The sequence below is a fragment of the Eutrigla gurnardus genome (genome assembly GCF_963514095.1).
Source record: "Eutrigla gurnardus genome assembly, chromosome: 6".
Taxonomy (NCBI): Eukaryota; Metazoa; Chordata; class Actinopteri; order Perciformes; family Triglidae; genus Eutrigla; species Eutrigla gurnardus.
Genome location: NC_139920.1, coordinates 15,550,615 through 15,568,415, shown reverse-complemented (window position 1 = coordinate 15,568,415; position 17,801 = coordinate 15,550,615). Strand labels below are relative to the sequence as shown.

Below are 17,801 nucleotides of genomic sequence, written 5' to 3'. Positions count from 1 at the left end.
GGGCCACAGAGACCGTCTGTACAAATACATGTAAATCTTTCTGGAGACGAGGCTTAGCTGAGGCGTCTGGATCCCGTCTGCTCACGTCATCGTGTCTCTCTCCTTTTCCTCTTTCATCACTCTCTTTCACTGCCTTAAACTATGAGGACAGAGTTGAGGCTGTACTGTAGCTCGATTGCAACATCTCAGAACAATGGCACACGTGTGATAGATCTGATCTCGTATCTTTCTGCAGCAGCGGCTCCTAAACTATGTGGCTTGTGACCCCTCAAGACGAAGCAGCACTTGTGGGGTTGTGAGCAGTTTAATAGCCCGACACCCTTTAAAGGATAGATAACCGTAAAAATGTGCAAAACGACGTGAAATACATGAGGCGTTTTGGTTTTACTCACCGCATTTCAAGCCCTATAGCCATGCAATTTTAATATTTTGTGAGAAAACATAAGATAACATAAGAAAACAGTTCAATAAACCTATATATAAACCTATAAAAACAAGAATTTTTTTGTTTTCTTGTAATATGTACTTTTTAAATACAAGGAAACACTTTTTTTCTGCAGTCCAGGCAAATCCAGACTCTGTTTCATAATTTATGGCAGTAAAGCATTTACAGCAGCAGCAGCTAGTAATGAACACTTCCTGTTGTTGGTTAACAGAACGGTTCTTCAGCTCTACTGTCAACAACCACTGAATGATCATCATGAAGGAAAATGGGACAAAAAACGAATTATTCACATGTTCGATTTGAGTAAATACAGCATTGTAAAATACTGTATTCTGCAGAATGACCTATTAAAAAATCATATATATATTGACATATTATTGGATAGAAGTAGTGATATATTGATGTATGGCTAGCCTGAATGTAATTACTTTACATAGTATTGGGTAGCTTAATCTATAGATTCTATAGAAAATATAAGATTTAATTTTTTGTTAATTACATTTTGGAACAAAATCTCCAAAGTTACGAGTAAGTTAGCACTAAGGATGTTGAATTCATGTATTGAAGTAAAAAGGAGGATATTTGTCTCCATATATATATCCGTAGTGGAGTAGAAGCATAAAGTAGCATTTTGCCCAGTATTCATCTTCCTCTACTCACATAGTAGTAGGTGTTCCAGTCGGTGGCGGCGGGGTGTGTGTGCGTGACGGGGCTCGGCGTGGCTGCTGCCGGGTGTGGCGCCCCGAGGAAGCCCGGCATTAAAGGCAGGGTGCTGTAGGTCGGGAGCACGGCAGCAGCCGGTAGGACGGCCGGTGGAGGGGCGGCGCCGTTGCTGACTGCATGCAGAGAGACTCCCAGAGGCTTACACACATCTACCTCCTAGAAGACACACACACACACACACACACTGAACGACAGGTCGCTGACTGACTTTAAAAGTCAGGGAAAACATGAAATATTCCCTAAAGCTCTTACATGTTAGTTTTGTTGACCAATTCACTGACGCTCATTCTTTGATTTATTCTTTCTGCCCCCTAGTGGCTATTATGAGTCAGAGTGACAGGTGACTCAAACAGGATCACTCACTCATCTCCTGCCTGCTGTGATATGGGCTTGCTCTTTTTCTTGACGACAACCGGCCAAAACTAAATGTTACAATGTTATATCAACACGTCTTCAGTTCAATTTAATACCAGGAAGAAACTCCTCCAAGATATCAGTTTCTCCACCAACAGTGAGCTCAGTGGACCAATATGTAACCCTGGCTGCATCTTCGACCAAACTCTCTCTCTCTCCCTCTCTCTCACACACACACACACACATACACTCCGCAGATAAGCCTGGACCTGACTGCTCAGGGTGTGTGGAGAAGTCTGGTATCAGCTGCTGGGTGCGGAGTGATGCGTTCCCTCTAACAGGGTATCGGTGTCTCCAGAGAGAGGTCACAGACAAACTGTATGTAAATACCAGTGTGCTGCTCTGAGAGCTGCGGCTCAGATTATTTACACGATGTCTGCAGGAGACAGTGTTGGTTTTAAAGAGCTTCGGGGTCTTTTTATGGAGACCGTCAGGTACCACGGATCGAATTACTTAACAATTTCTACAATAATAATTGGTCGTTTGTATGCTGAAATTAATCAATTATGCCAATAAATAGTCTCAAACGAATTAAACTCTAAAAGTCATATTGCTATTCACTAATTTGAGGAAACAAATGATTTATTAGTATCAAACTTTCCTCCCTGGCACATGCTGGGCTCCTAACTTCACTGATGGGCGTTTGTGTTTGTGTATGACTTTGACAGTGACTGCTGTTTGAAGGTTTAGACGAGGTCTCTGAATTACGTTTCGGGTCAGGCAGTTGTGTGTGTCTACCTTGCTGGCGAAGGCCTGGTTGGCTGCTGCAGGCTGGGAGTAGTACTGCGTGACGGCCTGCATGTAGGAACTGTAATCCCCGTAGGTCGTCACCGGAGGAGCCTGAAACACAAGACGGTTCATTTACACATTTTGACAAAGCTCATTGTTTAAAGTTTTTATTTATATATTTTCATTAAAGATCTAGGAATGTCTGTATCCATTGTAAATAATAAAAACAAACGGTCTGCAGTTTAGTGGTATTTTCTACAACATCGTTAGTGTTTTCTCCAAATCTATCTCTATAATTTCTCTAAATTATACCAATCTGTTACTTTTTGGTGAAAAAAACCCACTTAAAAAAAATGATGATCCATCATTTTGTGCACATTACAAACGAGTGTGTGTGTGTGTGTGTGTGTGTGTGTGTGTGTGTGTGTGTGTGTGTGTGTGTGCGTTACCTGTGTGTGCTCCTTGCTGTAGTCCACGGCCGTGCTTTCCTGGGGAGCAGCGGCGCCGTAGGTGTGGGCTTGTGCTTGGTAGTGCTGGTACCACTGCTGCATGGCCTCCTGTGACACACACACACACACACACACACACCAGCAGACATCAGCTGGAGAGACATCGATGGTTCGCTAATCCTGATTCATCTGTTTGGATGAGTGGATTGTAATTAACATTTAAAGTTAGGTTTGCATGGCGCTTCAAATATCAGATCTGTCACTTGCTGCCGGAGGAGGCGTAACTACGACGAGAGAGAGAGAGAGAGAGAGAGAGAGAGAGAGAGGGATGCAGACGACAGCCAGTAAGGAGGCTTCGTGACTTGTTCAGAGTGGAGAGTGTTAAGACAGACGAAGAGAACAGGGACAGATGGAAAGACACGTCGCTCGGTGCCAAATCCTCTCACACTGTCTGTCCAAATATCCATACCCACACTCATCTCTTCCACCACCCTGCCTCATGTAGCTACAGCTCACTCTGTCACTGCCGCTCTCATCCATCTACTCATTATGCACCCATCCATCTATTCAACAACCATCCCCGACTCTCACACATTTCATTTCCATCTTTCATTTCCATCCATCCCCTTATTTCTTCATTTCTACCCGTTTATCGCGCCTGTATGAGCCGCCGTACCTGTGTGTAGGCCTGGTTGTATTGGCTGTAGTCAGTGGAGGTATCGGTGCTGTACTGGGCTGTGGTGGTAACTGGCGTGTTGTGGGAGAAGGAGCTGGAGCCCTGGGAGGCGACAGGAGCCACCGGGCTGCCGTACATCCCGGAGCCTGGCGGTCCTCCCTGGGCTTTACTCCCCACTGACCCTGAGGAAGGAAGGAGGTGGAGGAAGCACAATGAGTTGGATAATGTGGGGAAATCACACTCGGCAAAATATCTCAAAGGAGTACTCCAACGAAAATCCATCAGTGTGTGTCCTTGAAGCTTGGCTCTGAAGTGTGTGTAGCTCGCTGCTTCATTTAGCTGGATTTAGTCTGTTTAACACTCCTGGAGCATCGTCCCCTTTTTTTCCAAAGTGCACAATTCTTGCTCCGCTACAGAGTAGCTCTCAGAGCTTCAGAGATACAAAGAGGCGGTGGCGTGACAGAAGCAGCACATCAGTAGCACCGCTGTGGAGACACAACGAGTATTTAACATCCAACCCAACGTCGGATCAGTGCTTATGTTCCAGGAGGGTTTCAAAATAAAGCATTACGTTGATGCGTTAAATATGAAACCAGCTGCCTGTTATTTAGCCTAGCATAAAGTCAGGAAACAGCTATCTTGTCTGTCCAAAGACAACAATCAAATTATTTATCTTGTTTGTTTCATCTACTTTAAAAAGTGAAAAAAAAAAAAAAGTGTGTGTTTTTACATGTATGTTTGAGCGGGACTATTTCTTGGCCTGGGGCAGTCTGGTCATCACTTTGAATACGTTGAATAAGTAAATTACGCAAAATATTAGACTAATTTAGTGCTGTAAGGAGTTTCTAGATAAATACTTTTTTTTTAAGAGAGGTCCCCAAACATCTGTATCTCAGGTCACCTTCATTGAAAGACCGACCTCTATACATGGATGCATGGCTGTTTGTTTTTGTGCTCACCTTGCAGGACCACCCCTGGCATCACGCTGGCCAGGTTCAGATACGGATTGGAGGGCAGTCTGACTTCCTTCGGAGGATCGCCCAACAGAGAGCCCTGACCAGCGCTTACCTAATCAGGGAAACCAATTAAAATTATTCACAGAGAGTCTACGAAAACTTAATTATGTTGTTTTTTTTTACACAGATAATTGAATTACTGGTCACTTTGCATCCTTTCTATCTTCACTCTCGGCTTGGATTGGTTTACATTTGGTGAATTTCATCGCAGCCAAAACGACATGGCGATCTTGACGTAAGGTTTTTAATTTGGTAAATATTCTGATGAAATGCTGAAGACGCTGTGGGAACCCGGGAGGCTCGCACTCTCTGTTTAATTACACGTTCCCTCCATTAAAGACACTTTACAGAAGACAGCGCTGGGACTGGATCAGTTCCCCTAAGAACTTCAGCACTGTGATTATCTCAGTACTCTAACTTATTATGGATGATGATGTTAGCACAGCAGCGCCTTATTTAAAACGGGCCAAGTCAAAGACTTGTAGAGGGGCAGACGGGTGTAAAAGTGGGTGAGACAGAAGTGTATTACAGTAGGGAGAGCCCTTGAGGGGCCGAGGCCATTATTCATACACTCACTCAATGTGTGTTTTAAAGCCCTGATGAGACTAAATCAGGAGTAAATGATTATATTTTTAATTGGGTTGTCTATAAAATGTCACAAGTTAGTGAACATTCCCATTTTTACTTGCTCAACAGGCTGATGCTTGTATTCCCATTTGGGGAAGTTCTCCAGTAAATCCAACCGACTTACCAGAGACGGCTTAATGTTAGCAAACACATCGGTTATTCCTCATCCAAAAAGCCTTTTCTCTTGTAATGTGAACAGTTAAAATGCACTGTTTGGCTGCTACGCTTAAATACATCTTAATGTTTTCCAACAGGGTCAGAAATATGGTCTGAATATGGTTTGAAATTCTTTCTATATTTTTCCTTATATTCAGAATCAGATTCATACATATGATGGCGTATTAGGGCCGTTGTAGAAAAAAGACCTAAAGACCTTTTTTTTTTAAATTTGCTAATTTTCTCTTGGAATATATACTGTATATATATTTTTTTCCTACAAAGGCTCTAATACGCCGTCGTACATTCACATTTATTAAGTTTTGTACTTAGAAATAATATGCCTAAGTGAAAACTTACAATAAAATATATTAAAGATACCATTAAAATACAACAAATATGTAAAATAAAACTTTATTTATTTATGTCCAGGTAACAAAAATCACCAGGTGGTGAGGATGCTAGCCTGCGATGTGTAGCTTTGGCCTCAGTCTTTTAGCACAATGTCATGTGTGTAAGTTAGCTATCATGAGAACAATTAGGACTCCTTTTAAAACGAGTCAGTGGAACACATTGAAGTCAGGAGGAAACAGCGTTTCAACACATGAATCTAGAGTAATTACCTCGCTTGCTCACAGATTTTCTTAGCTGGGACTAAATACAGGCTAAAGGTGGAGTCAGCAATCCTGCAGAAAGATTGTTGTACTGATTGTTTACTTGATGAATTAATTTATATATTTGGATTCATTCAACAAAATACCTCCTTCAGGTGTACTGGCCTTCTCGCTTTCCCTGTCCCTGTTGCTGATTGGCTAGAATTGTATTGTGTGGTCACTTTGCATGATTTCCATATACAGAGCCAGGGCTGTGTGTCAACACCGGACTTTAACAAGGACAGCTGGCGGACATTAAGGAGATAGTCAATGAATTCGACCAAAAATGTGTCTTGGGTTAGAATCACTGACAGCATAAGTTGCTGCTTTTGTCTTCTCTGTCTGAATTCGATGACCCACTGTTTCAAGATTTACTATGAATTTTTTGAGTGGAAAGAGAAGCGCGTAGCAACAGTAACTAACTAAGAATGATGTGCGATGCAGAACGTGAGGGGCAGTGTGGTTATAAGGCTCAGAGGGGTGTGTACTGGTGCTCACCATGCTGGACAGGGGGCAGCCGTCTGAGCTGATGTGCTGACCTGTTGACGTATACATTCCTCCAGGGGGTTTAGGTGGAGGCGGCCCGAGGCCTGAGTTACTTATACCCAGGGAGTAGCTCTGTCCCTGCGGATGGGAGCTCACCATGGTCCCAGGAGGAGCTGGCTGCCTGTCACAGGAGGTGGAGCAGGAAGCGGAGGGGTTTGTGGAGATAGAATGGCCGCTGTTTTGTTCACCCGATCCGGCTCGACCCTGGAAGTAAGGCATCACACCTGCTGCCGAAACCACTACTGTGGCATTGTGGGTAGACGGCGGCACCGACTCCTGCCCTAACTCTGCAAGAGGAGAGCGGAGGAAAGAAAATAAGGAAACAAGTAAAACAACAGCAATGTAAAAGGAAAGGAGATGAAAAAGAAAGCAAAATGGGATGGAAAGGACAGGTAAGAACGAAGAAAGAAAGGAAAACATGGGAAGACAGCACCGAGGAACAATATAAAGGAAAGGAAATGACATGAAGGGAAATGAAGTAAGGAGGGAAGAGATGCCAGATAAACATGCAAATATGTTTTCATCGTCTCCATCTCCTCTGGACAGACTCACGACACTCAGACAGACTGAGAGCTCAGCCTGGCCGTCTCTGCAGAGCCAGTTGGGATATTGCAGAATGGGTTTCCTGCTCCTACATCGTCACTCATCATGTGTATTTACAGCCCTGCACTTTGCTCCACACTCTCCATATTTCACTCACTCTCAGTTTTCATAAACACAAATATGTACAAGCACAGCATAAGCATACGGCCATGAATGCACATGATTTAAAGACACACACACACACGGAAACACACGCACTAAAGGTGAACGCATAATCGCACTTATTATAAATCCAATATTGCTGTGACAAATGGTCTCCACAGCACAATAAGAGAATCGGCTCTAACAAGCCTTAAGCTAACAATCCCAGCAGACACACGCACTGATAAAAGCCTCGCATTACACACACACACACACACACACACACACACACACACACACACACACATAAATACATCAGCACACGTATACACAACTGCTTGTGTCTGCGATACATCATTTCCATTTAAAACAAAACAGCTTTTCTCAGCTGGAGATTTGAATTGTAAATGCGCCGCATCCTGGGGAGGTGTTCAGTAATATGCATCTGTGAAGGGCAACCCCACACCTCACATTAACGGATTATGACTGAAGGTCATTTACATATCCGTTTACATGTATATCACCCCCCCACTGTGTCTCCGGATGCAGAGCAGCGGCTGGGGCTCAGCGATGCACTCAGATGTGTTATCACTTGCTGCCACTGGCAGCCGGGGGCCGGTTAAGAGCAGTGAGCGAGGAGTCAGCAGGCAGTCAGTGGCTGCACAAAACAGGCGTTTTGAGAAAGTTTGAGTCACTGCAAGCATGAGAGATCCTGATTCACCCACAACTGGTCACCCAACATCCTTTGCGGTTTGCTGCAGCAGAGTGGGAGATTAGCTGATCCTCCTGGTGGAGATAATGGAATCTAAGAGCCTCACTATCAGAAGCTGCACAGCCCCGTCTCTTTACATGTGTGTACTGTATTTTGTTTTACAGCACAAACACATAAGCTGAAGCCTGAAGAGGCGAAAGAAACAAATGAAAAAATCTGACGGACACAGCATTAACAAAAATACTGGTGCGAGACGTGCTGCAGGTCTCATATGGTCTCATTAGTTGGCAATAATGACACCAGGTCTTTTGATGAAGGCGTACTAAGACCCGGCTCCGCTCACCTGTAGGGGAGTCTCCCAGGAGGCCTTTCCCCAGCTGCAAAAGGCCTGGAGGCCGCAGAGACAAAGCTTTCTGCATCAGCAGCCTGGACGGGTCCCCGAGCAGACTGGAGACCTGTGGAGGAGATGTGTAATGTAAAGGTTATGCAAAGAAGGCCAGGGAAAGAAGACACACAAGGAAAAGTTATCCAAAGAAAACAAAGATGGAGAGAGAATATATATATATCCCAAACATCAGTCAATGCATCTTAACCATCACTTCAGCAATTAAAGAAATCACCAGAGACGATTTAAAATATGCAAATCAAAACGTGGAAGGAACCTCCAGGTCTTCCGTTTTAAACAGGAAAGAAGCAATCGGGCTGCACGATATTCGGGGGTTGTTTCGTTTCATTATGCATCGACTGCTGAAGAGGAAAATGTGTTCAACCCTACTACGCAAATGATCGCGTGCACGCGGACGAACACAAACAGGTGTCTTACGCTGCTGATGCGTTTGTCTTTGATGTGAAGCAGCTGTTGCTGTGCGAGCTGCATATGCAAGAGGTTCTGGAGAACTAGTCCATTACCCAACATGGCATTCTGCAAGGTGAAGGAAAATAGACATTATTACTGTGACAAATGCTTTAAGACACATTAAAAAAAAAAAAAAAAAAAAAAAATCTCAAGGAGGTGTTGATGTCATTGTGACCTGGTGTGCTTTTCCCAGCGTGAGCAGAGCTGTGGTGAGAGGAGGTCTGAGGAACGGCAGGCTGGCGTGACGCCCGTACTTCCCTAGAAGCATAAACATCGAAAACATCGATCAGTGCAGCTCTTTGCGATTTAATCTATCATCCAGGCAGAATTATCAGTCAGACAACCCATCCATCAGTCATTTGCAGCACATCCCCGACAATCGCGGTCGTCCCTTTTCATAACAAGCACGGGTGAAGAAATATTGGGATATTATGTAAACTCGAAGCAAATTGCCTCCCTCATAATGTCCCCCCCCCCCCCCCACACACACTTTAAAATTCACTTTCTTGTTCAAGATGCAGTTGAAAAGAATCTCGAACAAACAAAATAACCAATGCAGAGAAGACAAGATGCAGAAAAATGATAAATCCTGCTAAATAGTCTGTCTTTATTAAGTGACAGATTCCTCAGCGGACTCTCGCTTCAGCATCTCTCTGGTTGTTTTTCCACGATGCAGGAAGAATAAATCGATAAAATTCAAGAGAGAGAAATTGTACAAAAAAAAAAAATCTAAATATATTCCTTTAATGGCTGTGAAACACGCAGCAATGTGAAATGACTTCACTACATTTATAAAGATGGCAGTCAAAGTGCTTTTCCTTCTCTTTTTATTCTTCCATCATGACCCGTTCGTTATGTTGCTATAGCAACATTTCTTTAGCAGTGTAACTGGCATTGGGTACAGCCGTATCCAATCTGACGTTCTACACTAAAATGAGAGTGTGACAGTGTTCTAGTTCTATATGAATTAACAAACGGTTACGCTAAAAAACCCTATCGGTAGATACAAATTTTTAAAAAATCTTGTGCAAGACCTTGTCGCTGGTGAGGGTGACAATCGTTATCATGAAACATGAGACTGTGACACTATGCCTATGAAAATAAGTTAGAAAACATGGGCTTAAGCTAAATTCTGGGGTTGGTGAAACTTCCCCTAAATGCCTGAAAGTTGGAGGATTTTCTGTTAAAACATTAGCATATAGCAGTTAGCATATAGCAGTTAGCAGTATACTTGCTACTAGCGGCTAATATGTTACGAATACAACAGTTCATTTACATTTAGGGCATTTAGCGGACGCTTTTGTCCAAAGCGACTTATAATAAGTACATATGTCGAAAGAAAGAAACTACAACATATCATTGCCGATAAAGTAAGAGCGAAAAAATAGAAACAAGTGTTAGATCCTCGTGTATTACTCTTCTACTTTTACTCTTGTGTAAGTTTTCTACAAGAATTACTGTTTTACATGGTCTTCAACCATGAGAGACAAAGCGAATCATGTTCAAGCGAAGAGTAATTCTCTTCTTGCAACTCCAGTTTTCTTAAATCTTATATATATATATATTTTTTTGTGGTCCAGCTCTTGTTTATGGTATCTCATAATTATCTGATTTGTCATGACTATCGTTGAATTTGTTTTAGTTTTACTTCTGCTTCCTGGAAGAACCTCAAAGTGCACCTGCTGCGTTAAACTTGTATTTGAAGTGTGTTTGGCTCGCTGCAAAGCTGTGATAAAGACAACCAGTCCGCTGAGAGAATATTATGAAACGAGCAGCGCGTGTTTCCGCACAAATAATTACCTTTCCTTCTAAAAAAAGAATCAAGTGATGAAAAACCAACATGTTCTGCTGTTCATGCTGATCAATTCTGGAAGAAGTCAAATTGCTCAACACACAATATGGTTTTCTTTGCTGAGTCATTTGAATCACATGTTGAAAATGAGCAGTTACACTGTATTTTCCCCAGTGGATACAGAAAAAATGTATCCTCTTGCTTATCACCATGGCAACAACAAAAAGTCAATTTGCATTGACTGACAATCATTGATTAATATGTTATTGTTTTAAGCAACAGTGTAAACATTATAGAAATTGAATAAATGAACATTTAATAAATGTTCTGAGGGTTTTGCCCACATTCACACATCAACGTGTCTTCTCTGTTCGGGATTCACATCTGCACAGTGCGCACACATTCCTTCTCCTTAGCGTGTGTTCCTTCTCTGAATCACAAGGCCTCCTCATAATGAATGTAAAAGTCAATGGTCGCTTCGTGGAGATTAGGTAGAGAAAGTTTAACATTTAATCAAGGCCCTAATTTTAGACTTTAATTGTGCCCGCTCTTCTTTAAGAGCGCTTCCCCCACCTCCCCCATCTTCTCCCCTTCCTGTTCTCATTTGTTCCACTAATCTCACATGATTTCATTTTAATACCTGATTAGCCATTCATCAAATAATGAAGCTCTCGACAAGGTGATTACAGCATATAAGAGAGGAGCAGACTCTTACAGTGGATCTTTGATTATGATCCGAGACCCCTCAGGAGCCGAGAGGCGACTCAAAGGAACGAGCACACAGTAGATATCATATGCCGTATCAAGGTGAAAGTTTGTAGCTGCATGTTATTAAAGTGCAGCATGATGTGATCTTGAATGGAGCTTTCAAACATTTAAAAAGTTCATGTTTTACGTCAAATAAATCTTAATTCAAGACCCCCTTCCATGCGATTCCATTTGCTCTAGATCCTGCACTCGTTCCTGTACATTCATGAATTAGCAAACATTTTGTGACATTTCTCCCAGATGACAACACTATATATTTATAGATTTATTTCTCATAAGAGGCCAGGCCCAACCTTCCCTGAACCCTTTGTTATTGATTTTCTTACTTAATGATGCTGCTGTTATTTCACTGGACATGTTCTGATCTCCACAGCAAACCTTTAACTGTGAAAGGAAGTGTGACGCCTCACACTCTATAGCGAAGCGACCCCCCATCCATTCAGCTCTTGATAAAGTATGTCAGGGAAAGCTAGCACGAGGTCACTGCACACTAAAAGGTATTGTAAGCTACATATGCTGATGAAGGCCACTGTGAATAACTGGGTGAAAAGAATTCATGTTATAGGTGCAATGTGTAAGATATGGCCTGATTCTTTTTGTTAAAAACATTATACATTATGTGTTGACATATATGTCTGTGTAATGAAGAGGTATCTAGTAATACCACTCATCATAGCATCCAGTCTACGGTTATAGTTACAAAACCTCACACATTGCCCCTTTAAAAATAATGTCTGTTTAGCGTAACTTCTGTGGTGTTCGATGTAAGAGTTGAAACCAAATGAAAATCCGTGATGATCCTTACTCCATGCCATTTGCATACCTCCTCTTTTCCCAGAGTGGTACGGCCTCATGAGGATCTGCAGCGCAGCAGGGTTGGTCATACTGGTCAACAGCTGGGCCAGGTTGGGTTCTGGTAGCAGACCCTTCCTATTACTCAGAATCTGGAGAACACAAACACATTCAAAAGTTAGAGAAAAAAAGATGAGACTGTGTGTGTGTGTGTGTGTGTGTGTGTGTGTGTGTGTGTGTGTGTGTGTGTGTGTGTGTGTGTGTGTGTGTGTGTGTGTGTGGTGAACAGTAACTGTTTTGATCTTGTCATTAGAAGTCCCTGGTGATGGCTCTACTAACCCTTACACGAGTTTACATCAGCGGGATATGTCTGCAATGTCAGCAGAGGGGAGTCTCTCCGGGAGACAAAAGAAAAAAGAGGAAGGGACAAAGCTGTTTGAGAAACAGAAAAGGAGCAGCAGTAGAAAAGGAACAGGGAAAAGATACGGGAATAACAAGGCAGAATTGGAAGGTAAAAAATAAAAAAGTAGGGATGCCGCCTTTCAGACATTTTGGGCAACAAATTCAGAAGTTCTCTGCCAAGTTTTAGTGTCAACAAAAAACGTTTCAGACATTTTTATGTAAAAAGTTTAGGCAATCTGCTGCAATCTTGCAATCTGGCCGAGGTGTGAATAAAACTAAATTCCATAAGAAAAGGCACAAACAAACAATATATATATATATATATATATATATATATATAAACACTGAATATTGGCATGAATATACATATGTACTGTATATATAAATGTGTACCACAAGAGAAGATTTTAAAGCCCCTGATAAGGGTTTCAAATTCATTTCAATTAAATATTTTTGACCTCAAAATTCTCATTAATTTTCAAAAAGCAAAGCATCATTAAGATGAGAAAACAAGAAGTTGTCAAGAATTATTCATTAGGAGTGGAGTAACACTCAAAAACTCAGCTAATCTTCTTCATTAGTGCTTTGGCTGCTGTTTGATCAGCTCAGACTGACAGATGTGTGAAAAACTCAAAAGTTCTCATCAGATTTTCATTTAAATATAGCTGAATCCTTAATTATATCCTTATCAATGCAGAGAAATAACTTTAAAAAAAAGTCCTCAATACAAACATTTCTGAAATATCAAAACATAAATTTGGCATGAAATCGTTTTAATGAATGATGCCATTTTCACTATAAGAGACTCTTTTAGAGACTCAGAGAAAATTGAGTTTCTGCACCCTCAAATACTTTGCCTGGCTCAAGTGGCCGATTTGTTGCGGAGAGATTTATTACAGGAAGAGCAGCTCCCTCGTTTCAGAATTGGACACGTTTCCACTCTTACATAAGTAAGAGTAAGTGTCTCTTTTCCAAGTCAAATATCTCATTTAAAGTGGATCTCTGTGATCAAGGTGCAGCGGTTGAATCCCTGATCCCGTCTCGGAGAAACGTTGTGCGTTTCCCCTCATCTTTAGTTTGACACGAGTTGAATTTTCCTGGAACTTAACAGATCGCTGCCGACTCGCTTTTAATCGAAAGACACACTGTAGGCCACATACCCAAATAATTGAATCACTCATTATGCTGTGAAATGTAATTCAACAGACTCAAATTAAATCCTATTGAATTAGACTGCGTCAAATCGAATGCAAGCGTCCCTTGCAGATCCTCCTCAGCCCTGACGGCGTTGCAGGCGGCGCTCGCTGTCTGGCCCAAAGACACGGCTATTTAAAACAACATTAGCAGGACGGTGATATTTCCTCCTCGTCTGCCCCGGAGCTACAGCGCGACTTCAGCTCCACTCAAGCTTGTTTCCTCCCTGTCACATCCTGAACACAGAGGATTACTGACGGGGATGGAGCGGGTTTGACTCCAGCCTGTCAGCCAGAAGAGGAAGAGGAGAGTCTAGTGTGTGTGTGTGTGTGTGTGTGTGTGTGTGTGTTGAACAAGGCCAGTGGTAGCTGACAGCGTCTTTCAAGGGGAGAGAGAGAGAGGAGGAGGAGGAGAGCTATGTCATTTCTTTTTCCTTCTGCTGGAGAAAATGTCAGCATGCATCAGTCTGTTTGGCTACTGGCAGTAAATTCAGCCACACACCCACACAATAACACACACGCACACACTAACACACACACACGCCAGGGAGGTAAGGGAGCCGCGAAGAAAAGAAGGCGAGAAGTGTTTCTCGTAAGGAGAGGGATGGAGGGAGGAGAGAGGAGGGAGGAGGAGGCCATCTGGTCCTCAGCATTCACACTCACATTCACTAACTGGAGAAATGCCTCAGAGTAGAACAGTAGCCAGGAGTAGTAGGCCTTGATCTCTTTCTGAAGGTCTGATGCTTCTTTTTACCAGCTTCTCACATTCAAGAGCCTCATGGCAGTAATGTAAACATTTTCTTTTCGATTGTGGGTTTTCAACCCTTCTCTTTCTCTGAGTTTAAGTCCTCCTCCCTCCTCCCGTACGCATTATCTGTCTCGGCTAATTTATTCAGAGGCACATTTTTTCTCTCAATGACTTTGTATCCTTGTTGCAATTCAGACTCTCTGCCCGTCAGTGCTCTGCTTTTCAACCTTTTATTTCCAACCCTTCCATCTCAAGGTCACACACTGATATTTCCTGCTCTGCAACAGCCGAGAAAAAAAAAAAAATCATGGAGAATACAGCAGTCAGATATAGTTTAGAAATCTAATCAAGTCTAAAGTGTAACAGTAATGTAGGAATGAGTAAATCATCACACTTACTGGGATATTGGGATAATGTAAGTGGAGCCGAAATAGGCTTACCAGTGTTGCAGTTTGGGTGTTTGAAAGCTACAAACTCTGACTTTTAATTGTCATACTCCATAAGATCAATAACTGTGATCTAAAATATTTATCATCAGATGAGAGGAAACAGCGAGCTGTAATGTTTTTTTGTGGCCTGTGGGTAACTCATAATGAACCATAAACCTGCAGTTCTTGTGAAAATGTAATTGAGGCTTTCCATGTGACAGGAGCGATATTGTTGTAATTTGTGACTAAAGGCTGTTAAATGTGCAAAACACAACCAAATTACCACTAACGTTGTGAATGAATGCCATTATTAACTTTGGGTTATTAGGGTTTACTGGACTCCGTGTGAGGCAAATAAAAAAAACCTACTAAATCTACTTTATATTGAATTGTTTTTACCATAAAGTCTCACAGTGAACACTTTGGCTAAAATACCATTTTCACAAGACTTGTTTTTTGGATTTGTAAGGGAATACTCATCAAATAAAACAAAGTAGGCTAACAAAACAAGTGTTTTTTTTTTTTCAATTATTTTTTTCAATAAAAAACAATAAATCAATAAACAAGAAATGGATCCATAAAATATTAGAAAGTATATATTTTTTAAATTTTAAAATTTAGTTGATTTAAATAAAATGACAAACGTATTAAAATCATCTAAGTACTGATCAGCTGGTGAAGATAATGTACACTCAGTTTACTACTAGTTCCCCTCTTAACGACCACTATTCTCCTAAATACAATTTTCACAAAAACAATGTATCTAATATTGTGTGCCAGTATTGTCTCCTTTACACACACACAAGTACTCAAGCATTGAGACTCAGCCGGTCATCTTACTCACCCACATGTGTATCTAGATTCTGTATTTGTGAGAACATAGCTGCATATAAATCCATGTCCTCATAAAGAATAACAAGTGTTGCTCCTTTTCCACCACCCATCACTTGTATCTACTGTGTATGTAAGTCTGCTGCATCCATTTGAGCGTCCGTGTGTTTGCATGTATGGGTGTCATACTGTGCTGTGAGTTTGGTTTATTTTCGGCAGCAGGAGACACTGGAGGAGCCCAATCAGTCTGTAGAACTATAATTATGGTGTCAGTGCCTTTCTGCTACCGCGGTACAGTTCAGGAGGGATTCCACAGCTCCAAAGACGATATCAGCTAGAGGCTGTTATATATCATAGACGTATATTTGAATAACCAGTTGTGTTAGACACCTAGCATGTCCGATGTTTTGGTGGTACAGTGTATGGACGTCCAAATTTGAGTACATGTTTCTACGGAGAGCATCAATGCGTTTGTACTCACCATCCCCTGGGCGGCGATGAGTGCAGCCAGGGTGCTTCTCCCTGAGGTGCCGGGGGTACAGAGTGATAGACGGACCTCCTGTCCTCCCACTAGTGTTCGGTCCATCTCGATCAGCATGGCCTCCGCTTGCTCAGCGCTCTCATACTCCACCACACCGAAGCCTCGCACCGGGCTGCCCTCGTCCTGAGCCAGCTGGAAGATGGACAACGTGAGAGCATTAAATTGGGGCTGGGAGGTTTTCAAAATCACAACTGAAACACAAAATGATTTATTAATTACACATTATGTATGGTGGTCATTTTGGGCGTCGGGACAATAAAAACTTGTCTTATTGACAATTTTATTCAACCAATAAGATTATTAATGCGACTGAGCTGCTTTGTTCCCAGAAAACTTGTATTTTCTTGACCTCTGTGAGATCTGTGGTTTGTTTTTTCATTAGTTGTACGAAGATGTGCCCCCTCACATTTTGTAAAATAACTACTGCCGCTCTGTTATTAGCACCGTCTCCTCACAGCAACAAGGTTGTGGGTGTGAATCTATAAACCAGGTGATCGGGAGGAAACGGCCTGTGATTGTGAATGTGTTGCCAGGGGTGATTAATCGTCCCCCTTCAACCCAGATGAGCATAAGAAGCAACAGATAGACCAACGACCTGAAGCGCCTCACGGCAGATGTTCATCTCCAGGAGCAAGTGGGCCAAATGAAACCTGCGACCACTGTGGATGGATAAAGCACTGCCAATGTATCCGATGCTGCTAGCAGTGAAGATACAAGACCTGTGATACAAAACATGACACGAGCCACGGAGAGAAATGGATAACGGCCTCCTCTGAGATGGCCACGTTCTGAAATGCCTCACACAAAATATCTACTGTCCATTTGATTGTCATATGAGATCACCAGGAGCTGTTTTAACAGACTGTGTTATAGAGTGGGTTCTCTTTAATATGCAATATGCATTCTTATCATCTCATACGAGCTGCATGCTGCTTAATATAAAAAAATGTATCACCAGAGAGGTGAAAGATCATATTTCAAATACTTTTTTCAAAAGGGATGGACAAAAAAATGACAAGTCAGAGGATCCTCTTCTTACTCTTCCTGTGCTGCTCCATGGAATAACACACACACACCACAAGTTCCCATAATGTGTAAAACCACACCAAAATGAGCACTGATCTGATCCAAATAATTCAATCCTGCTACCGATTTAATGGCCTCCTCCAGGAAACAACATGGAAAGCTAATGGAACAATGTTATCCCGTTTCTTTTATGGTTACTGGTCAATAAAAGGGACCTCCCCGGGACAGACAGTCCTGCTGACCAGTAACATCACTTCCCAAGATGATAAGACTTTGCTGTCAAGGAGGCTCAGTCATTTCCAGTGTATGGAGGAGCAGCTAAATAATGCAGGCAGGCTAATAGCTCAATGCTAATGGATGATGTTGGATAATGACAATGGCTAGAAGCTAATGGCTTATGGTTTAGGAACACTTGACCTACTGTTGGCAGTGGCTGAATTCAAAACACTGACAAAATACACAAGGAGTGCCTGATTTAGCTCACCCTTTAAAAGGATATGTTATATGATACGTTAGCAAGGACTTGTTTGGAAGTCCCTTTCCCCACTGTGTTTAAAGTGGATACTTCCTACCAGGAATTAAACTAGTGGCTAT

At 42.1% G+C, this 17,801-nt stretch overlaps 1 protein-coding gene across 2 annotated transcripts in view; it reads right to left on the bottom strand.

Moving 5' to 3' along the window:
• The window catches only part of raver2 (ribonucleoprotein, PTB-binding 2), a 63,973-nt gene that overhangs the window by 8,377 nt on the left and 37,795 nt on the right, over positions 1-17,801 (bottom strand). Inside the window, exons 5-15 of one of the 2 annotated variants that reach the window (XM_084011368.1) lie at positions 16,122-16,313; positions 12,070-12,190; positions 8,862-8,944; positions 8,654-8,752; positions 8,174-8,285; positions 6,387-6,721; positions 4,396-4,504; positions 3,437-3,618; positions 2,761-2,868; positions 2,321-2,422; positions 1,106-1,324 (exon numbers count right to left, since the gene is read on the bottom strand). In XM_084011368.1, the coding sequence (XP_083867494.1) occupies positions 1,106-1,324; positions 2,321-2,422; positions 2,761-2,868; positions 3,437-3,618; positions 4,396-4,504; positions 6,387-6,721; positions 8,174-8,285; positions 8,654-8,752; positions 8,862-8,944; positions 12,070-12,190; positions 16,122-16,313 (1,662 nt within the window). The remainder of the gene's footprint in view (positions 1-1,105; positions 1,325-2,320; positions 2,423-2,760; positions 2,869-3,436; positions 3,619-4,395; positions 4,505-6,386; positions 6,722-8,173; positions 8,286-8,653; positions 8,753-8,861; positions 8,945-12,069; positions 12,191-16,121; positions 16,314-17,801) is intronic. The other variant, XM_084011369.1, reaches the window with a different exon arrangement.